At 38.8% G+C, this 24,062-nt stretch overlaps 1 protein-coding gene across 2 annotated transcripts in view; it reads right to left on the bottom strand.

The window, feature by feature from the left end:
- The window catches only part of farp2 (FERM, RhoGEF and pleckstrin domain protein 2), a 66,085-nt gene that overhangs the window by 36,497 nt on the left and 5,526 nt on the right, over positions 1-24,062 (bottom strand). For both annotated transcript variants that reach the window (XM_017479654.3, XM_017479653.3), the window contains exons 3-6: positions 2,487-2,591; positions 968-1,010; positions 805-883; positions 378-475 (exon numbers count right to left, since the gene is read on the bottom strand). In XM_017479654.3, the coding sequence (XP_017335143.1) occupies positions 378-475; positions 805-883; positions 968-1,010; positions 2,487-2,591 (325 nt within the window). The remainder of the gene's footprint in view (positions 1-377; positions 476-804; positions 884-967; positions 1,011-2,486; positions 2,592-24,062) is intronic.

Consider the following 24,062-nt stretch of genomic DNA (forward strand, 5'->3'; position numbering starts at 1 on the left):
ATATATATATATATATATATATATATATATATATATATATATATATATATATATATATATATGTGTGTGTGTGTGTGTGTGTGTGTGTGTGTGTGTGTGTGTAGGAACTTTTTAGTTTGTTTAATTATGTAAAGTGGAAAACTGAATCAAGCCAAATGGCAAACAAACCAAACTTTGAAAGAGTCCTAAACAAATTAAGTAAGTAACCTAAATAAACAACAGTGTTCTAAATGAACAGGTACAATTAATAAAGTGTTATTTATAGTAAGAAATAAACTGAATGAATGATTGAACAAATAAGCACACACATACAAAGTAACTGGCCATGGTATTAGCACATAAAAAGGGACTACTAAAAGGGGACTACTTGGACCTACACTGGACAAGGTGAGAGGCCAACAGAGCTGCTGTGTTTTCTGTGCAGTTCAGTAGGCCTTCGATCAGATCTCGCTTCATCTGCAGGGAGAACAAGTACCTGCACCAGGAAAAACACACACACACACACACACACACACACACACACACACACACACACACACACACACACACACACACACACACACACACACACAAGCTACGTTACAATAAATCTGCTTGCCTTTAAAACTGGCCTAGAAAATCAAAAGCATTGCTTTAATAATAAAATTATGTTTTATTATTATTTCAATAGTATTTCTTTAATAATAATAATATCATATTGTACATAGTTGAACCATGATATTCTAGCTTGATATGTCTCTGGTTAGGCATAAATATCTACAGCAGCAAAACCCAGCCATTAACACTTTGTAACCTGTCACATACTTGGTAAATTCCTCCTGAAGCTGGCCAGGATCAGGTGGGAAGAACTTCACTGACAACCGAAAGTGTGTGTTCATTGGTCCTGAAATAAAACACAATCATAAAGATGCTCACAAATCTTCTCAAAACACACTACAAATAACCGCAAAACTGAGCGTGCACTTACGTCGCACTTGTTTCACTATGAGCTTGGTGGGCTCCAGCCAAACCTACAACCAAAAGCAGAGCAACTTTAGCATTTGTTCCCTTTTAGAGACTGTTCACTCAGCACTGCCATTCCTCACTGCTAGAGATTCTTTACTCAGGAATTCTCTGGATGTTGGAAACTTCCTTTAACAGGTTCATGAGAAAGCTGAGACAGAGAAATGACATATGGCCACCCAGAGGTCAAATAAACATTTCACACCGAGATGTATACAGTTAAAAAACGTCTTGTACCGAAACAATTTGAAATAGTCATTAAGCATTTACAGAGATAATACCTTCCTATTAAATGAATAAAAGCATTGTTTTTATAAAAGTGCTAAAGTGTTTGTAGTACTGCTGTGTATGAGATCCTCAGTTGTTCTACAAGATATTCCTCCTTTATCACACACATCTGGGACTGATTGTAACAGGAATGCACAGCTCAATACCACACCTTTCCTCCACAGAGATCTGCACTCGTCCAGGCAGCAGATAGCACTTTACCCATTCTCCATAAACCCCAATTTCTGTATATTACAATGTATGATATTTTACTAAATACACAATGGTTGTGTTACATAAACAATACACACAGTGGTCATTTTAGGTACACCTTCCATATAGTAAAATGTACAGGTATGCAACTAAATTACTGACTGTAGCCCGTTTGTTACTGAATCAGAGGAAAGGGACCACCACTGACAAGATTTGTAGGTTACTGACCATTCTCAGGGACAATGGCATGGTATAGACATGGCACGGAAATATTGCTGGGAACACCTCAAGGTCACACCTGATTAAGGCCTGGTTCATACTTCTCCGTTAATGCATATTTGCGTTGCAATGCAAACAGGATGCTAACTGTGCATTGAGTGTATTTATGGTGCTCTGTGTAAACCGGCCTTTGGAGGAATGCTGATTGTTTGGCATGTAGCTGTGTCGGGTTGCGTACCCATGTACTAATTGTTGAATCCCACCAACGGCTGCACCACACATGTCGGCCAAAGCAAGCCCAAGCTAATGGTAGAATGGTTTTTACAAGTTGGATTGATTAGCGTTCACAGATGACAGACAATCTTTTCAGAATTAGGCCCATGCAGGTATGTGGAAGCACTGAAAAACCAAGAAACCACAGCAGGTCTCATAAACCACCTGGATTCTTTTTTCTCCTCTTTCATTTTCTTCTAGCAACCTATAATAATAATAATAATAATAATAATAATAATAATCAAAAACCATCATGTGTGTTTGCTTTTCATATTGTATCATACTTTTTAGATTTATTCAAAATACATCCCTTTCAACTCGTTTTACTCAGAGCCAGACAGGTTTACAGCTATAATTGAGAGAGACCATCAAACCCCCGAAGCCCAAAGGCAGAGAGCACGCAGCGTTTAAAAAAACAAAAACAAAAAACAAAACTGGTGCTGTGGAGGTTTTGGAGACTCGTTCTCAGTCAGCAAGCACACTGGGCCATTGTTCAGCATGCCGCCACCTACCCAGTTCATCTGCACATTCTGGAACTCCAGACCAAAGTAATCACTCTCGATGAGATTGATCCTGCGATACACGTCATTAAGAAGGGTCTGGCCATCTGCTTTAGCCTGTAGGCAGAGAAGAAAGCAAGTGGGAGAGACAGAAAGAGAGACAACATTGTGAATAATGTCAAACTATAAATAAGTACGTAGCATTATGAGATCTACACAACTGGGCAATTTCAAAGTCGTTCAGGTTTTAAGGTTCTGTAATAATAGCTGGCTTATATGACAGTATACAATACGATACTGTATTTAAAGAAACGTACATACTAACTCGAACATTGTACTTTACCTGCTTTCTGTATGAAATACAGAGGCTGTTATAACAGTGTCCACAGTCACATTGCTAAATTGAGTATGTATGAATGTGGTACACCTGTACAACTATTGGGACAAGACTAGATATTAAACAAAACCAAACAAGTAGAACTCAACACTTGTTGTCAACACCTATGATACTCTAAATACCTCTGGTCTATGTCTGTCTGTTTGAGTAGGGGATTATGGGAAGTGACCGGGTCTGTCTCACAGAATGCATAAATATTTGAGGTTGTCGGGGATGAGTGAGAAATATGAACAGGTTTTATAAACGGTTTGCTGCAGAGATAGCTCAGGAAAAGAAATTGCCCCGACCAGAAACTCTGGGAAAAAGAGTCATGCAGAGAGAGGAGCTTTGGGTATAACAACACCGCCACATTTTCAACAAAAGGGATTTTTAAAAAAAAAAATAATAAAAAAATAAACTTATTGCAGAACATTTGCTTTTGAAATGCCCTGGGCCTTGCTCTGGCAAAATGAAGGACTAATTGCTATGTAGCGAGAACACGCGGCAGTTTGGGTTTTGGATGCTAGTCGACAACTTTTTGAGAAAATTACACAGCAAGACATCTGTTTGCAATGTTGAGTGTATTTTTAAAACCAATGCATGGGCAGGGTTTGGTTTTGCTTTAACTCTTTAACCTTTCAGCATATGAGCAGTGCATTATTTACTTATTTCATCTTAAAGCGTATTATTCAGTAACTACTACAAATTATTCAACAACTCCAGTGAAACTAGTAAAGTTTACAGGGAGGAATGTAGGGCTGGGATTTTAAAGGCTTCAAACATGAGGAGTCATCACATTTCTTGTATAAGAAATGTAAACAAACTATAAATAATTTTGGCAAATTAAAGAAAACAATAAAACACAAGAAACATGTATTGTCTATGACCTGGAAACGTCGGGTCTCACGGTCGTACAGCATGATCTGGACCGCGGGATTGTTGTATCCTCAGGGACGTGGTTTTGTGCACATGATTGATTCATTATCTCATGATCTACGGTGCACTTTAATCCTCTTCCCTCTGAAATTGTGGTTCCTCTTTGGACATTCCTCCTGCTTTAATATGTAATTAACATGCTGGTTAAAATCTACAAGTGCCCTCTCATTGGTCCCTGCATTTGTCATCTACCACAGGTTCCACCTACCCAGAGAGGCGCCCCTTCCATTCTTCACATAAATCTTTATGGTCCAAGCCTGGTAAGAGCCGGTAAAGGTCATGAAGTCATGCTTGTGTGATTTTGTGCTTTTTAAATAAATCAGCATAGCTTGACTAAACTGTACAGCAACTTCAGCAGGTTCATTAATATCCGTGCTGACCGCACCCCAAATTTAAAAAAAGAGCTTCACTTCTAAAAGAGGCTCAGTGGATATCCTCAGGCTTGGACTGTGTTCCTGAGAAGACGCTCCTCTGCCTCTGTATCCATTCCATCCTTTTTAACATGCGGACATTTTTCTAGAAGTAAATTTTCATACATAGGTTCAATTCTGCAGGCTATTAACGGTTGGTGATTTCCAGGAGTAATGGTGATTTCCAGGAGGAGTTGGCATTTGCGCTAGTTACTTGGTTTCACACCAGCAGGTTTATAACCTGAAATATAACTACAAATGGGGAAAAAGGAAAGTGGTGTGAGCATGTTTAATGCAGCTAAAGACTTTATAGGGGACAAACCAGTATCCAAGGACAAGAAGATTACGTGCCAGGCCTAGGTTTTCACTTCTAGCTGCCCAGGGGACAAGTAGGATTAATAGGGTGCTTCACTGTAGCTGCCAACTTTTTTTTTTCCCTTTTCTTGTCAACTAGATAAAAAAAAAAAAAAAAAAAAAAAAAAAAAAAAAACACAATAAAAACAAACAACCACCATATACACACCCTATTGACTGTCGCAATAGTTTTAATTTGATATGCAGGCCTATGTTGTTTAAACATAAGGTGCATCGTGGTGACGCACCTCAATGCTGTAAATGTAGTACTCATTTCCGAATCCTAGAGCACTACACATGTCGGCTGTGCCTCAGTCTGGCTGCTGGTAAAAACTATTTTTTACTAAACTTAAGTTTCAGAGATGGCAGAAACTTTTTTAGACTCAGGAACATCGTAGATAAGTGAAGATACTGACAAGACTGCGCAAAATACAACGCAATCCAAACATCATGACTATATTGCTAGAACAGCACATAGCCAAATCACATTAAAAACATAATCAAGCAAAAATAAATAAATATTTTTTTTTTTAAATGAAGAAAGAAAGATGGCCAGACTCAAATGATATCTTTTTACATGCAATGCTAGATCACAGCGAAATTGACTCATTACCAAAATCTGTTGCCTTCTTGCTGAGGGTTTGAAGCCAGAAACATCAGGACAGGGTAAGGACGATCACTGTTTATCCCTGCCCTAGTCGTTTGAACACTCATTTCCTTCCTATGTAACTAGAATTAACTAGTTTGCCAAACTATTAAGTTAAATATATTATCCACCACTTTGAGATTCAGCTGTTTCGTTTTAGTAACACTTTTCCAGCCTTTTTTTGCCCTCGTCCCAATTTTTTTGAGACGTGCTGCGGCCCTCAAATTCAAAATTACCTTATTTTTTCTTAAAATGGGACATTTCATTAGTTTAAGCATTTGATATGTTTTCCATGTTCTATTGTGAATAACAATAGTTTAGGAGAAAACATAGGAGAAAACATTTGCAGAACATCGCATTCTGTTTTTATTTACATTTTACACAGCGTCCCAACTTTTTTAGAATTTGGGGTTGTATAATTTGCCCAGCCCTGCATTGGTACTAGTCAGTATGAGAATTGCCTATAATATTGTCAAGTATATTGGTTCTTATGCAACCACGTAATCAATCAAGTGAAAAACCACTCAAATTTCATATAGAATTTTTTAAATGCTATAACATGGTTGTGAAACTATAACCTAGAACCTAAACCTCAACCTAGTCAGTCATTGCCATCTGGAGCTAGCAGACTATCTGGAACTAATGACGCTGGCGCTCCATAAAAGAACACAATCACGTGACCAGCGTGCTCTCTATATATTTTAACTTTATGCGCTGCACATATTGGGACATCTGGCGTTCAAACAGTGCAACTGCATTAGACACATAATTAACAGAATGCTGATTTCCACGATGTGAATCACACATTTCCACGAATCACACCCCTACTGTTTATCTAATGGATTTAATGAATGGTTCTTCTACTGCTGCATCAAATGTTTTATAAAATATACAGAATGCACTTTGCACTCTACCTGTATGTACAGACCAGCTACCTTATGGAGGGGGGAAAAAAAGAAGAAGAAAAAACCAAGTCACTCAATGTAACATGGCTTGTTCTAATAAAAATGTCAGATGTCAGTCAGTCTTGAGATTTCTTTGAATTTATTAAAAAAAAAAAAAACAAACCCACCACACCCATTTCTTTTAAAGCAACATAACATGGAAATTATACATAGATATCGTATGGGCAAGGATTACTCCAATCTCCAACCGAACTGGCTGATTGTGTGTGTTTAGTGTGCGATTGTGTTTAGGGGAACTCCTTGAAAACACACACACACACACACACACACACACACACACACACACACACACACACACACACACACACAGGAGGAAAGCTCTTAGTGAAACACAAGCATAGCTAAGAGAATACTAGGGACAAGCTCCAACCTGGCACAGGGGAGGGATCTGGAAGGGAAGTGTGTGTTGGGCCTGCGTGTGTAAGTTTAACTAGTGAGCGGTGTGTGTGGAATGAAATGTGACCTGGGCTTGAGCGAGACAGCCGGTGGGAGAATTCCACAACGTGAGAGGGGAAAGCCGCGTCGAGGCATGTCTCAACACTCCGGCTGGTGTGCCACTTTCCTTTCTCACTCTCTTAAAACCTGGTTGAACAGCCAGTGGCTCTCGCTGTGCAAACACACCTGGCCACACCCTTTACGCCTTAAACCAAAAGAAAATTGGTTATTTCTTCCCGATTAATCTACTCTATTCAACCCCTTACTACTACAGTCATGGGTATTTTGATATGGAAAAAGACTGTCGGCTAAAAAACGCAGAAACTTTTCACTGTCCACACTTAATCTTTTACTCTGATTAAACAAAAAAAATCAATCTCAAGAATCTCAAGAATCAGCCCTTTATTTTCATCCTGAAAGAAAAAAAATGTAGAAAAAGAGTGAGCCGTTGTCATTTATTGTCACTAGCTTCAGATCACATCCTAGAAATATATCTGGCTGATCTTTGGTATTTCAAATGACTAGCAATATTCAAGGTATTTACCAGCATTCCGGGCAGCTCAATGTGTCAGTTTAGTGTTCTTTAGTCCGGTTTTCAGTTTTTATGTCTTAAGTCTTGGATTTTTTATTTATTTATTTTTTAACAACATGGACACCTGAAAAGTTAATGATTCACAAACAGGACTCAACATTCACTGCATTCACTGCATTAACCTGTTTGTGTTCGCTCCCTGATAGCTGCATATAAGCTTTAAACTAGCAAACACCCAAAGATGCATCTTACAGCTGAAACAGCACACAAACCAAGCACACAGCCGAAATGTCGAGTGTTAAGTCAAGGCATTCCTTGGATTTGAACCCAAAATCTTACTCGGTTAACACCACAGAGCTAAAACGAACAGGTTAATACAGTGAACGATAAGAAGCCCTGTTTGTAAATCATTAACTATTTAAGTGCTTGTGTACTGCAGGTGGCTCAAAATGCAAACACAATGAAACTATTTCTTACCAGCATTTCAACATCTATAATGCATTCCCTGAACAGAGATTCCTTCTAACTAAGAAGGATATATTTTCATTTTCTCAGTTGCGAGGGAAATACCCAAGAGGTCACGGTTTCACGTCATCTGAGCTGAGCTGCGAGATTACTACACTCCCTCACCCTCTACACACCTTGCTTCTGACCTACTACAGCAAACAGGTTATGAGTAAGACCTTATTCCTAGGCTGTCCTGTCTGTCAAGTTCATCCGAACAAGGTTGGTGAAGCAACTCTGTTCACATCCCCTATAGAGCAACGTCTATGCTACGCAAAACACACTACTGACTCTGATCTCCAGCTTCTGATTTACAAGAAAAATGCAATCTAACAGAACTAGTTAATCAGGATGAAGCGGGGCTATAATATAATGAGGAGTCTTTATTAGTCGCATATACATTACAACACTGAAATTCTTTTTTCTTCTTCATATACCCCAGCATGTTAGGAAGCTGTGGTCAGTGCACAGGGTCAGCCATGATACAGCACCCCTGGAGCACAGAGGGTTAAGGGCTTTGCTTTGCTCAAGGGCCCAACAGTGGCAGCTGGGAAGTGCTGGGGCTTGAATCCTGACCTTCCGATCAGTAACCCAGAGCCTTAACTGCCAACCGCTTAATGCCCCCATAATGACATTAAAGCTATTAGGGCCCTGTGATTTCTCTAAAGCAACAAGCATGGATTCGAAATATAAAAACAGATTTCGGCTACAAATTTGGACATAAACAATCACATGAATACGACACTTCAGATCAAATGTTTTATGTAATTTGTCCTTAAAGGGTCATGAAACCCCTCCCCCTCTTTCAGCTCAAGTCCACCTTCTCAAGTCCACAATCTTTATCGCGAAACAAGGAGCTACTGTACCTCTACAACCTGGAACTGGTTGTTTACAGCAAATCAGTTTTACTTTTAGATCAAGGTTTGTGTTACTGAGGCTCTCAAGATCACTTGTAGCCAAAACAGTGGTGCATGGTACAATATTTATATCATCACTGATATCATTATCGCAATAAATACCAGAAAATATCATGATGTAGTTCTAAGTCCATATTGCCCATCCCTACCAGCAATAACAACGGCACCATCTGGATGATCTGTTAGTAGCTTGCTAAGGCTAGCCCCAAGTTCTTTCATGACTAGTTCAGCATTAGCCTCCAGAGGGACGTACACAGCAGCGATTATGGCACATGTAAACTCACACGAAGTGAGATTAGGATCTACACTTAAAAATGAGGTACTCAACATCGACAGAGCAACATGTCTCAGAAACGCCAGTGTCTGTACACCAACCTTAGTTTACATAGATTCCAACACCTCCTCCTTTACTGTTACCAGTGTTCACTGCTGTTCTGTCGGTGCTGAAAAAGTTGCGTCCCTCTAGCTCCATCGCGCCGGAAAAGCACCACATGCCGTCAAGAATAATTAAGAGACAGTATCTTCTCATAGGATAAGAACACGCAGTTTCATGAATAATTATGATACACTGACGCATCATCAAAGTACTATAGTACATCACCACGTCACTGCCTGTGACATAGATTTTAAACCCGGAAGACGAAAATATCGGAAAGGAGCTCAAAATAAACCGGTTTTCTCCTACAATTACAATGAACAGACGCTAAGACGCTTGTCTCTTATGATGTGCGACACGAACACCTCTGTTCTACTACTTTAATGACATCCTGGTTCTTTCAATGTACATAATAGAGAAAATACCATACTGCTTTACCACCAGGTGCGTTTGTTCATGGCATTACAGGATATCGATACAGGACAGTGGATCTAGACATATTCATGTTGTACCAGTCAAATTTGTTTTAAATGGACAAACATATGGAGGGGGAAAAAACTATTTACTAGAACATACTAGAAAAACTACTTCTGCATCGTTTTGATAAATTACTAGCGAAGATCAATCTTCTAAAAACACTCCAGTAAATTCCTCTACTGAACAATGAAACCTCTATGATATTATATGGCATTTAAATGCTGAATGCCATACATGCGTAGAAGACCTTTGTTGTGTGCTGAATCTATTATATATATGACATTGCAATATTCGACATGAATCACATTGCTATGGATGTTTTTGGGAGCAGGCTTCCTCGACACACTGCATCTTTCGTGAGCCATAGGAAAAAAAGTGCCCCGTTTGAAAAAGCTATTCAACGACACCTTATTTGGACAAATGGATCATTCTTGGAGATGGCAATCCCATAATGATGTTCTCTGGCCACACATAACTGAGAGAAATAAGAGAAATGGCAGACAGAACTTTGGTATTGTAAACTGGAGCTCAGTTGACTCAGTGACGCAACAGTCTAAGCATTCAGCCCTTAGTGTCAGCGTTCACCTTTCCAGATTAGTAGCCATCATGCAAGTTGGAAACGGCAGAGAAGTCTAGTAGCGCTGTTTAATTCTCAAATCCGATTGGTCAGAAGGTGTTGATTAATTTTGCTGCAACAGCACAGATCTGACAATAGTGCTGCCTGTAAATCACATGATCGTTTATACTTTCTCTAGTACCTTGTTCACAGGAACTTGATCTAAGGCTAATAATAGACGGGCTGTTGTTATTGAAGAAAGAAAAACGTATAAATCATTCATGTGGTCAAGCTTTCAGTAAGGAGATGTTTATTTACCATTTTAGGAAAGATGACTGGGCTTCAGGACTTTGTAATGCTCGGTAAGCTTTCCAGCAAAAGAGAGGATGCATACTGATTGTATGTTAATTGCTATAAGCTACGTGTTAACAAGAATTAACTTGTCTTATAGACATTCCACAACATCAAATATACAATGGCTAAAAAGCCTGACATGTCATGTGCTAATAAATAAAATGTAACTATTAGCAAACTGCTGTAGTATAAAAGGAATAAAATACTTTGGGATGAGATATTATTGGAAAATGTTCCACTTCAGGGTGGTAAGAGTAACTCTGCTTCATGACAGGGCATATCACACCACCACATTTATTATTTCCCTATAACAGTATACATGTTCCGGTTTTATCTTTTACTTGGCTTACTTTCTTTTTCGAACAGACAGACAAACAGACAGACAGACATTCTTTCTTTGTAAATGTTTACCATCAAAACACCGTTTTTGTTCCCATAAAAAACAGTTTTTTTTGCAAAATCTTTACTGGCATGTACACTAGAGACAACACAATCCCAGCATGATGCCTAAAGCAAGAGGATCCCACAGAGAACACACAGTAAAAGAGCTAGCCAGAAGTTATAGTTATATATACATATACATACATATATATGTACATATACAAAAGTTAGCAGAAATCATGGAGGAGAGCTTAAGTGTACTTGAACTAGGTCTTACTGAGACACCAAGGCTGGAATTGAGTGAGCATTAACACGTACACAACATACGTAAACACAACATGAAGCTGGCTACCAGCAGCGAAGTGCAAAACACCTCTCTGGAAAGGAAAATAGAAAGGAACTCCAAGTCAAATTTATTCAAATGTGTGACAGGACAGACAGGATGAAGCGTTCCTAATACTGAGGCATGATGTGCAGAGTTGGGTTTAACGCGTTACTGTAATCTGATTACCTTCTCTGTTAACACAGTAATGTAATGCATTACATCTTAAATTTCTGTAATTTGATTACAGTTACTGATGTCAATAAAATTACGTTACTTGCATTACAAAATTTATTGTTAAGAAAACATGCATTTTTGAAATAAATCACGTTTTGCGCGGCTGCCAGGGGCGTAACCTGGCCTGGCCACTGGGGGCTGTAGCCCCGAAGAATTTTTCTTTAGCCCCGGTTTGTCACTACGTAACTGAACACCAGTAAAAGAAGACGGCGGTGCTGTAATTTTATATCTTCAGTGAACGGAGGCGAGACCAATCAGACAGTGTTTACAGGAAAAAACGTGGAAACACTCGTGTCTTGTTGACTGACAGTCTCTCAATTCTGCCAAATGCTAGCTCACAGTCAGTGTGAGGAAAAATGGATATAGAACGATATTTTTTTAACCAGTAAAGGGGTTGAAACTAAAACACTGCTGAGCAGGAAAAAGTGTGTAAATGTCTATATGAGTTCCAGTTTACGTGAACATGATATGAGCAGAACATAAAGAAAGAGAATGTACATTGCATGGCTCTGCAGCAGCTAAACCCATACAATGATAGCTTAGCTGTGCCTCCCCTTGGCTAGCAACACCAAACTAGTCTAGTTCGAAAAGTTTTATATTTTATCAGTCTAGTAGTCCAACAAACAGTGACAATACCCGAGGTAGGTTTTACGATAAATCCAAATTTTTTCTAGTGTAGTTGTGGTTTTGAAAGTAATTAGTAACGTTTTACATGCAGTAATGTAATCAAATTGCAATTATAAAGTAGTAATTAGTAATCTATAGTGGATTACTTTTTTTGAGTAACTTACCCAACACTGATGATGTGTTCAGCCAACATCATCTTTAAAGCAGCTGTTATAAAATTGATCAGGCCATAAAGCATCTCAGATGTCTCCATAGTCTCAATCTAAATATTAAATGGATCCTTGAGGCCAGTTCAGACTCGGCCTCCAGATCCATCCTCCAAAGTGCTTTGAGGTATAAGCCATAAGCCAACAGGCGGCAAACATTGGGACTTGGTCGAAGAGCTGATATGTTATGCTTTGACACGCTCTAACAATATCAAAGTGAGAGTTGGCCAAAGCCTGAGATCCAGCTCAGGGGGAGCAATCAAGAACAAGCTGTGGGATTTTCCAGAGGCAGTCTTCACTTTATTTCCAAGTGCTGTGTCTAATTTGTTCCAGTAATTGTGCCGTATGGCAGAAGCTCAGCTGGTGTGTGCAGGGGGCATCTGGAGCGAGAGACGTCATGCCAAGATGGAATTAGAAGCCAAACTAAGGCTGCTGCTTAAGCCTAATCTCATGGAAAGCAATGACACACCACCATACAGTAGAGTCCAAATGTCCGTTTTTTATGAAAACTAAATTATTTCTAATTATGCTTGTGTCTAATTCATAATTATGAAACGAAAAAAAAAAGGAAAAAAAAAATCACAAATAACCATTGAAAACAATTCTTTATGGAAGTCCAAAAAGTCTATCAACTGTTACTTTTTCCAGTTCTGTAATCTTCAGAAACACAAACTCTTTCCTTTAACACCACATTTCACCCATAAATTAATCCCCTATTGCAGTACTGCTGCCAATCTTCGAGGACAACGGTGAAGGTGCTTCCTGCTGGACATGAAGTCGGTGGCACATTTTTCAAAGTCACAGAGCAAATGTGTTCAGCTTAAGATGATGCTTTGGAGCAAAAATGTAAAGAATCAAATCTGATCAGCTGACCTCTACCACACTAGCTATGTTTCTAGCCACATATTTTTATGAAAATTTTGGGATAGCGCATTAAAAAACGCTGGATGGAAACACCAGATGCGAATAAAACATCCAAAATGTGCATAAAAAAAAGTGTGGTCATCTGAGGCAGATAATTTTATTATTAGATAAGAAGACATGCCCATAAACTATGACAGAAACGTTTACCAAATCAATTCATCTATGTGCATTACTTTGCCTCAACAAATAATGTTATTCGATAATTGGCTCAGAAAAATGGCTGCGAGCGAGAGGTAAGTTTGGATAGATGACTTTGTGCCAGTTTCCCCGGAAGTGATGATTTTGATTAGAGATGCACCGATACTAAATTTCTCAGCCGATACTGACACCGATAGTTCTGCCTTTTAGGCCTTCTTTTAAATAAATAATAATTAATTCCACAATTCTGAAAGAATTGCAAATAAAAACTTTATTCTCTCCATTTCAACAAGTTGTTTTGCAGTAACTGATCTCATAAACAGAAAACACATTACTCTAATATCAACACATGAACTAAATTCTGAAGATTAAAGTAAGATTTATAAAAACTTATTGAAGGTTATTAATTCATATTAACATTGACTGAATTCTAAAAAAAAACCTCCTGTTAGACTCACATGCACTAACCACAAACAAAAGCATTCCTACTTCATCATTAAACTGGTACGGAGCCCCTAAAAGGACATGGTGGTCGAAAAAAATTGGGATGGGATAAAAAAAAAATATATTTTTAAGCTCTCGCAAAACCTGTTATGAGTTCGGTCAAACACTTCCTGTTTATTTTCTCGCTGGTAGTGGTTCAGACAGCTCCGTAGGTTCACAGAGTTTCATTTTGAACTTGGACTCAAATATAAAGAAATGCGGTCTGTGCTTAGTTCTTGGCACAGTTATGACCTAAGTGAAAGACACTTGAAAAGGATATTACGTGAAAGAGCATTGCTCCGACGAAAAAATTACTCAAGTGATGCTGTGAAAATACAAGCGTGAGCCACCGCGAGAACACAGGTTTCACGAGAGAGCACAACAGGTAGGCTATCTTTGCAAGGGAACACAAACGTTTTGCGAGAGTACGCAAAAGCTTCGATTTTTTTTTTTCTCCCATCCCAAATTTTTTCCACCACCATGTCCCTTTTGGGCCTCCATAAACTTATAATATATAATATAAACTTTTTTTTATATTTTAACATTAACTGTATATGAAATATACTACTCTACAAATATATTGTTCGGTGCAATATATACTTTCGTCAACTCATCTGCATTTAAAGCTTTCAATGGTGTACTGGCGCTTTAATTCAGCTCAAGCAGCGCAAAAAAAAAAAAAAAAAAAAAAAAAAAAAAAAAAAAAAAATTTGACTCAACGCTGAAACTCCCGCTTCTCTGCTGCAGCGTCTGGTGTCAAAATTTAGCAGTGCAGAGTATACAGAGCTTACAAACTGCAATTTTGTCATGATTCCACACAAGAGACATCATCTTTACACACAGCACGAAATCAATGTGTTTTCCCGCCCTCTTTTGATTGACAGGATATAATCAGCCCTGATCATCGGATGTTTTTAAAATATTGGCCGAAAGCGTGAAAATTGCCTTTATCAACCGATACCAATTATTGTCCGATACAACGGTGCATCTCCAATTTTGATCTCTCGAACACATGGGACGAAAACAGTGCAATGTGATATTCCAATTTTCCGCATAAATAAACTCCGCAACTTGGATGAAAACGTAGCTACTGCCACTGAATCGCACATTCATGCAGAGGACACATCCCTAATATAGAATTTATTATACAGATTTTATTAACTCTATCTCAAACAATGACACCAAATCACAGGTCACAGCTCAGCAAAAAAAAAAAGTTGAAAGTGGGGGTTAAATCCCACAGTGACGTGTGAAACTTCCCCCGTGTTCTCACGCTGTCACGGTGACTATAAACACTTCTGACACTTTCACACAAAATGAAGCCTTCAGCTCAATTTGCATGCAAGGAATGTAAAAAACAAACAAATCAGCCCATTTCCCAGGCAACTCAAACACACCGGCCCAGAAATGAGCGTACAATGGCGAGAACATGTGGCCTACTGAGAGGGGACGTTAACATGAGGCTCGGAATTTAGTAGAAATTCAGCAGTCTGATGAAATGCTGCTATCTATCAACTTACAATTATGGTTCAGCTCAATTCAGAGGTATTACAGTGCAGACAGAATCAGTATAGAGAAGCACAAACATTTTCTCCAACACATTCAAGAAGCCACTTAGGCAAAAATTTTTATATATATATATATATATATATATATATATATATATATATATATATATATATAATTTTTTTTTTTATTTACTACTGCCCTGAATAAGCTATTTAACATAACATGTTTACATATAGTCTGCAAGTAAATTAATAACTGAATATACACAAATGAAACAGTTCAAAAGTTTACATAAACTTGATTATTAATACTGTGTTGTTACTTGGATGATCAACGAAGTTCAACTGCCCACTGTTCTTCAGAAAAATCCTCCAAGGCCTGCGCATTCTTTACTTTTCCAGCATCTTCTACATGTTTGACTCCTTTCCATCAGCAGCTATATGATGTTTGAGATCAATCTTTTCACACTGAGGACGATTGAGGGACTCGCACGCGACTATTACAAAAGGTGCAAACATTCACTGATGCTCGAGAAGGCAACAGCATACATTAAGAGCCGGGGGGTTTACACTTTTGAACTGGATAATCAGTGTAGATTGTTATTAGTTTGTTTAAAGATCTTTTTTCCCTTTAATACTGTCCTTCAGAAGCTACATAAGATATTTACATGATTCCCACGGATTTTGAAATGCATTTAGTGCGATCCGGCCTCATCCCCTTCAAGGACTTTCTCCTTTCCCTTTGCAGCATGCCACCCATACTTAGGCCTGTCATGATAACTCATTTTATTGAACAATATATTGTCCCAGAAATAATCACAATAAACACTATTACTGTAATTTAATGTAAAAATTTAAGACCATAGTTTTTTGTCTTCTGATGAAAATATCCTTTAAATTTAGTCATTTCATCATGTCCTATTTGTCATAACCCTAAGTCAATTTTACTCTGATTAAAATGGCAGTGAATATTAGCTAGTCATTGGCATTTTAGTTGATAACAAAATGCAATAATTAAACCAAATATTCACACATTTTATGTATGAACTTAAACAGGTATCAACAAAAACATGTGAAAACTGCCCTTGTTGTGAAAACCTGATCTCCTGAAATAGCAATATTACAGTGTTTTACAATATTGTGAATTGTTTATGCTTTAGTTATTCGTTGTCCGTGTTTTAGTGCATTGCTACGTAAAGTGCGTATTCAACACGTGACTTACCGTTCTACCTAGCGCCTTACCCAAGTCTGAGTTCACTTGTGCGTTAGCGTCATTTTGTGCAGACACAAGTTGTAATATTAGGTTTATGTTGTGTAAATGTCAGATTCATCTCGTGTGTATAGAAAGTGTTTGGGTGAGTTCATTAACCAGTTAGTAAAGCGCTTCAGTTTGCCGCCGTTCATTCACTGTTCAGCTTCAACTCACGCGGCTTAAGCGGCTCAATCCCCGACATCATCGACTCTGACTGGATTATTTGAAACACTAGAACTATTCTTCTAGATTTTTCTTCTTCAAAAACATTGTTAGTGCATTATTAATATCTTGTGTGTCACTTTTTTCAACAGTATGTTTTAATTAAAATTGTAGCTAGTGCTGGCTATATGGTTACATCTAAAATTCAAAGTTGGAAGTGTAATGAGACAGCCCTAAAGCAGACGACAGGACAGAAGCAGTGCGAATGGATAAAATGTTGGTGTCAGAACTCTCCCCCTGGCGCCGGGAACTGTGTGCAGAAGCCCTCAGTGCGTGGTTTTGTTTTGATTCATGGCTGGTCTCCACCCGTGTCCCGTCATTGATTGTCGAACTTATGTGTCACACCTGTTTTTCAGTTAACCTTTAATTAGCTGTATATTTAACCCCTCGTTTCTCGGTGTACAGTGCAAAGGAACGTTCAGCGTTTTTTCCGTATCTTTTGTTTCGTTCTCCAAGTTATTGATATAGTTTAGTTTTCTCGTTCATGTATTTTGAATGATCCCTGCTTTTGCGGTTCGCTGATCACCTGACCAGTGCCTGTGTTCTGTTTGTTGATTTTGATTCACGATTTGGATTTGCCCACCTGCCCCTCACATAAAACTCTTGAACTGCATTTGCATCCGTCCCTACTCGCCGAACATGACATGGAGACGAACACGCATGTAAACACAGTCGGCATTATCGAGGTCAGCAAAAATGATCGAGGTCATGTCCATATATCATACGATAAGTCAAGTCTAACCATACTATGAGAATATCCATCCATGATGTTCAAGGGCTCAAAACAACTTAATCACTCTATAAGCCTCATATTTACACACTGATCAATAGGGAAAGTCTTTTTTCAAAGCATTTTTAAGCAAACATCTGAAAACGTCCACAAAGAATTGAAACACACACACACACCTCATGCCCTACTCTTCATCTGGTTAAGTTGCAGACAGGGAAAGCAGCATACTGTTGTAATGAAGTGCTGTATGAAAGGAGCCAGTGTTCTCTGCTGTCCCATAATGCAATGCCCTCGGTCACAGAGAGATGTGGGAGGGGGCTAAAGCCAAGTTGCTCCATCGAACCAGCATGAAAACCTTATACTACTCTTGGTCCAGACTGTGAAGTGCAGCACTAAGACAAGTAAATCCACTAAATTTATCATCATGTTTGTGTAAACATGAATGGCATGGACTAAACGCAGCCAAACAGGAAGTCAGGGTTGGATGTGTTGCACTTAACCTATTTCCACAACAAACAATAGTTAAGGAACTACTTTATTTGTTTATTTATTATATAACTGTGGAGGACTTCTCAGAGCCACAACACCAAGAGTGCAGGATATTTTCCAAGAAATTACAAAACAAATTATAATGATTCCATGAAACAAAAACAAAAAAAATTAAATATATACTGGCCTCTAAAACAACAAAAATCATGCATGAAAAACAGCCACATTGATTTTAAAAAGCAGAGGCTATTATCTGGTCTCTGTGTCTTCTTCTCCTGACACCTGAAACATGCCATACATCATCTGGACAGCTTGTCCCTCTTAAGGGGACCGTTTCAAACAACAAACAGATTTGCTCTTTCATGTACTTTATAGATTGCATTAGTTGTTTTCTTCCTGTAATGCAGAAACACATGGCTATGGGACAGAAAACAGTGCTCTTTCAACTCTTGTGCCAGAACAAGCATCAGATGCTGCGTTTTGTATCTTTTTATATTTTTAATTTAACACCCACAAAGAACAAAACTCAAGATTTAATTACAAGTGTGCAAAGCTAACACTGAGCGGATTCCTCCAACGGGTTCGAGTTACGAATCGACATTATCCGCAGCGTTCTTGCAAATCATCTTCCCGTTAATAACAAAGGATGAAACACTGATGGAAAACTGAGACTCAGATTAAGCTGTCTGACTGAAACTCCTGCCAGTTGCTTTGCACATAAAAATGCCTTCGCGAACAGAGAGGACATTCACACGAGCAGCAGTGTATTAATAACCCGTTGTATGGTGTCGTTAGTGAGATAAAGAGTATTGTCTCCACTTTTTTCTCTTCCTCACTCTCAATACTTCCTTCCCTCGGTCTCTGAACATCCATAAACACACTCGCTGCAGTGTTTTTGGCAAAACTCCTACTCTGAGCACACATTCTTTCAATTTGGCTAGTCTCTCTCTCCCTCGCGCTCTCTCCAAACACACAAACACTCCACGCTAATGTAACGGCTATTCTTGTCTCCACGAAATCGGTCCCCTCCCCGGTGAGCTGAAGCGGCCTCACAAATTCCTCCAAGGGTTAGCACAGCACACGGCCGGCTGGACGCACGCATTTGTGACATTCCATGCAAATTTCAACGGTTCACTTCGACTTTGTGCAAGGCTCAGAGGCAACATATGGCAGTGAAGATTAGCGATAACCGTCAACTCCGCTGACAAAGCTGCCATCACCATTATTGTTATGGCTAATTAGAGAGATTTAGGTCACAGATTTACACATACCGTATGTACTGGATTAGAACATGCAGCTTCTGCGTGCAACAGGTGCTGTGCCTTGCTATCGTATGTTATTTTTTTGTATTAGCCAGAAAAGCCTTTAGTATTATTCCTGTCTGATTTCTCAGGGGTTTGCACATCATATACTTGCCACGAGGAGAAACGGAGCGGCTGTGGGTCTCGAAGATTAAAACAAAGAGCTAAGTGGTAAAAAACTGCACCTTTCAATTGGATAACTAAAGGCCACTACTGTAGCGTTACCTGTTCTCTCAGCGCCCCTATGCTCAAACGCCACTATCAGAGGAGTGGTAAGGGGAGGTCACCCACAGAAAAAGACAAACCACAGCATTTCTTTAGAAACTCCATAAAGATGTTGATCATAATTTTATGAATTCTGTTGTGTTTGTGCCCTAGACGTAACCGTCCTACAATAACCCCGTGTTGTCTCGATCATGTCTTTGGTTTTCCGCTGCATGTGTTTTAATGTGAGGTGAAGGAGCGCTTAGAAGAAGTTACAAATTTACCGAAGCATTAGAAATAGTCATCACTCTAACAAATGCTCATTTTGAAGCGTATTCTTTCAAGCTAGTAAACTACAGTTTATCGTATACAGTGGCAATAATGCATGTCTATGATAATTAGAATGTTCAGTCCTGATCATTTGCACCATATATTCATTTTGTTCACAATGAGAATGAACAGAAATGAAGCTCTGGGCTCCAATGGATGAATGAATGAATCGTAAGCTTAATAATTAAAGATTACAGCTCCATTTCTTATTTTTCATTGTTTGGCACTGGACATAATACTGTATTTCTTTGAAGGAACTTCTGGGTTATGCATACTGCATTTTGGAAAAGAAAATAAATCTCTGTGAAAGTTTGGAAACCACAGGCACATGTGCTGTAGCTTTGTAAGAAGTTATGTATTAAGACAAATAGATCAGCTGCCTGTCATAACTGTAGAAACAAAGACTTAACCCCCCCCCATTGTTTTGTTCGCCTTCTCTCTCCTCGCTCTATCACGAATTGGTCTCTTAAAACTACACACTCGCAGGGCCGAATCTCCACTGAGCTCTCACGTGTTGCGTAGAGATGTCCGTCTGCTAGCACAAAGACGTGTTGTGACGGTGTGGAATGAACAAGACCTGTTCCATGGGTTTTAAATAAAACATTTTATAAAATGGCTTTACTTCCCACCCTTTACAGATCTAAACTACAGGCCTAATTCCCATAAAGAATGCACAAATCATGGTGAAACGCTAGTTTGAGACAGGCAGATTAGACAACTGTTCATTAGGATGGACACACAAACACATGTGCGGATTTTCCCTAAGCACAAACGAGACAGGAAGCCGATGTTTTTATTGCTGCTTCCTCATCACTTCCTATTAGTTATGTGAACAAGGCCTCATGCAGGGACAGCGAGCAGGGCACACTTCTGCACCGTAATGGGAAAATGAGTGGCATTAACAGCAAAATTATTAAAAGCGAGTTTATTGAGCAACAATTACAAGAGAATTCAGGTGAACGTTTCATTTCAGGAAAAGGCTTAAAACAGACGGAGGAACCATAAGCACATTTAAAAAGACAACACAAAATATAATGGAAAACCAGCATGCAGGGTTATAATGAACAAGCACAGAGAAAGTCGAAGAATAAACCCACTTGCTGGCACATGCATACAGAATACGGCTGCGTTTGACTTGTGAGTAGTCATTTTAAGGCTGGGAAAGATTTTTGCACCTCGGCATGTTTGACGTTCGGCTAACTCTGATGAGTGATGGATATTTTCCTTCTCAAACAGTGAACAACGTGGTCAATGTTTTACATTTAACAAGTCAGTATGTCTGGATGTTGATTAATCTGAAGCAAAATGTGTGTATACACAACATTACTCATTTACAGCTAAGAAGTGCTGCTGATTTGACGTCACTCTGTACAGGGGGAAGGAACTTGTAGTTGAGAAGACTACCCCAAGTTGACGAGTAGGAATTTCAAGTTGATGGTAGGGCTGGCTGATTTTCACGATTAATTTGGTTCATTTGAATGACTGAAACGTTCTAATCGAGACTGTACATGTTTATATATACACATATTAAAATGTTTTCTATTTAAAAAAAAAAAAAAAAAAACACCATTCATAAATGCTATTTAAAAGTGTAAACCAGACAACACTTCGCACTACATTTGAAAAATTAAAAATTACATAATTTTTCAAATGTATTATGTAATCGACAAATCGTTCATAAAGTTGGGGCAGGGGTCAAATTTTTCTTTTTTTTGCAATATCACCCAGCCCTAATTGGGATGGATTTTATTTGGCTTTTACTGGTTGGAAGTTGGGAATTACAAGTCCAATGCAGAACAAAGCCTCAAAAACTGAGCTAAGGGCTACACAGTATAGACCAAATATTATATTACTATTCCACTGCTACACATCAGTGGTGACTCATTGATATGATCCTTGACAGTGAACCAAACTGGGTTTTAATTGGGCATTTATCTCTCTTCTTTGGGCCAAAATGATTTGCTTTGTTGGATTGTGTGTGAAGAGTGCAATTCATCCAAACACAGAATTTAATCTAGAGCCCTGACATTGGTCAGGATGATCACTGCACATAAAAAATTTACACATTATAGCAGCCTTCTGAAATTCCACTACTGCAATCAATAATGTTGATAATTAGCAGATGACATTGTGTCCAGCCCGCCATAATGAACAGTAAACAAAAACGTCTGAGCTGGTGAAAACTTCTGCCCAGGCAAACAAGTTGGAACAGACCTGAGGCATAAATATACATCTGAAACAGGGCTCGAGCTACAAACGCTAAGTTTAGGCAGCGAGGCAAATTACAAGCCAGCTGACCAAGAGAGGGAGGGAGCAGAGCCGTGGTTTTCCGGGTCAGCAGTGGTTACTGCCAGAGTTAGCATAGGCATGCCCTGCCCAACACACTTAGTGTTCAAAAGTTACTAGAATCAATTGTGTGTTTTCTATACATGTGGCAACAGGAGAATTTTGCATCTTGAATGTACATGGTACTTGAATGTACATGGTAGCTTGGAAAATGTGGCTAAATCACCACAAAAACACTCTGAAATGAAAATGAAGATGGAAACAGGTTTTCGGAACAAAATATAACTTGGTGGTCACTCTACGATAACGGTCCCCAACCACCGACCCAGTACGGGGCCGTGGAAGAGTTTCTACCGGGTTGCAAGAACGACGCATGGGTCGCATGAACTGTGGGGACAGCAAGTACCAAATGCACATACTATATGTTTACAATATTGTCTGGACATTTGGCAAAGAAAGAACCTGGGCCTTCTCTCTCCCAGCTGGTCTGCGATAGAGTTTGAGCGTTACTCCCAAATGCAAGTGATCCAAGAATTGCAAAGGAACAAGTCTGTGACCGATTTGCAAATGTGCCCCGCGAATCATCCATGTCAGTGCATGACGAGCATCAACTCACTGAGATTGCAAATGACGGTAGGCTGAAAAAGTATAACAAAGATGGAATATCCAGAGATAGCTGCGAAGGCTCTTCAATGTTTACTTCCCTTTCCAACTTCATACCTTTACGAAGTGGGTTTTTCTGCACTGACAGCCACTAAAACAAATGTATGGAGCACAGTGGATATTTGCAACACACTTCGAGTCTCACCGTCACCCATCCCTCCTCGTTGGGAGCATATTATTGCAGGGGAACAAGCCCAGTGCTCCCACTGATTGTTATGGGGAGTTGTAATATTTTGTTTTAGGTTGTTGTTGCATGCAGTTGATATGGAGACATAATTAGATGATTTCATGTAAATAAAAATTTATGTTGCCATCACCTCCCCCCTCCAAGAATATTTTCAAAATAAAACTGGTCCGTGCTATAAAAAACAAGAAAATAAATAAATAAATAAATAAATAATACAAAATAAATTAAAAAAAAGGTTTGAGACCCCTGCTCTATGACATCCTCTTTTAGCATCTTCTCAGACAATTCACATAATCGAAGTGGATGGAAACATGCAACCGAATGCTTTAGATTTTTCTGAACTTTACCTAACATGAGTTACAAACTGAAACACTTAAAAGGAAACCGGCGAGACTGTAGGGCATAAAAAGGTCAAGAAACCCATAAAGAACTTAAGCATCCACTTAAACATCATAGTAGCTTGAATATTCAAATGTTTAAAAGGATCAAATTTCAAGCACAAGCTGCAGAAAATAAACAATCAGCCATTTAATGATGATAAATAAATGTTCTCTCTCATGAATTGTTTCTGGTAGCCCACTCAAACATATGTGGATGACAGAAGGGTTCCAGAGCATAGATGTTAGGCTTTAAAATCAAGTTCCATCTTGGAAACAGATGTTGAAAATATGACATCAAATTGGCATTGCAAAACACACACACACACACACACACACACACACACACACACACACACACACACGAATCAATAGCATGAGGTAGAGCAGTGAGATCAATTCTTGGTATGATAAACATACATTATAGGGCCAAAAGTATGTGGACATTTGACCATCACACCCACATATGTGCCTTCCTCAAACTGTAGCCACAAAATTGAAAACACACAATTGAGTATGTAGTATGCTGAAGCATTTTTCTATACAGATGTGGCCTCGTGTTGGGGAAACATTAATTATGTGCCATGTATTAACATGAAAGCTGAATATGTTGCATTGAAATCACTCAATTAGTAAAAAGGTGGAATCAAAATCTTGGAATAATGTTTGTCTCACAACTATATCAATATAGCATGATGTTAATAGTATTACCTGTTTTAAATTTCTATATCACAGTATACTATTACACCCCCAATGAACACTGCTACCTCTCTTAAAAGCAGATCATACAAGATCACCGCACTAAGAATGAACACCTAATTCAGCTGCATCACAGGACCACAGCACAGTGGTTTTAAAGGGGATCTATTATGCAAAATTCACT

This window comes from Ictalurus punctatus, chromosome 11, assembly GCF_001660625.3.
Source record: "Ictalurus punctatus breed USDA103 chromosome 11, Coco_2.0, whole genome shotgun sequence".
In the NCBI taxonomy this organism is placed as follows: domain Eukaryota; kingdom Metazoa; phylum Chordata; class Actinopteri; order Siluriformes; family Ictaluridae; genus Ictalurus; species Ictalurus punctatus.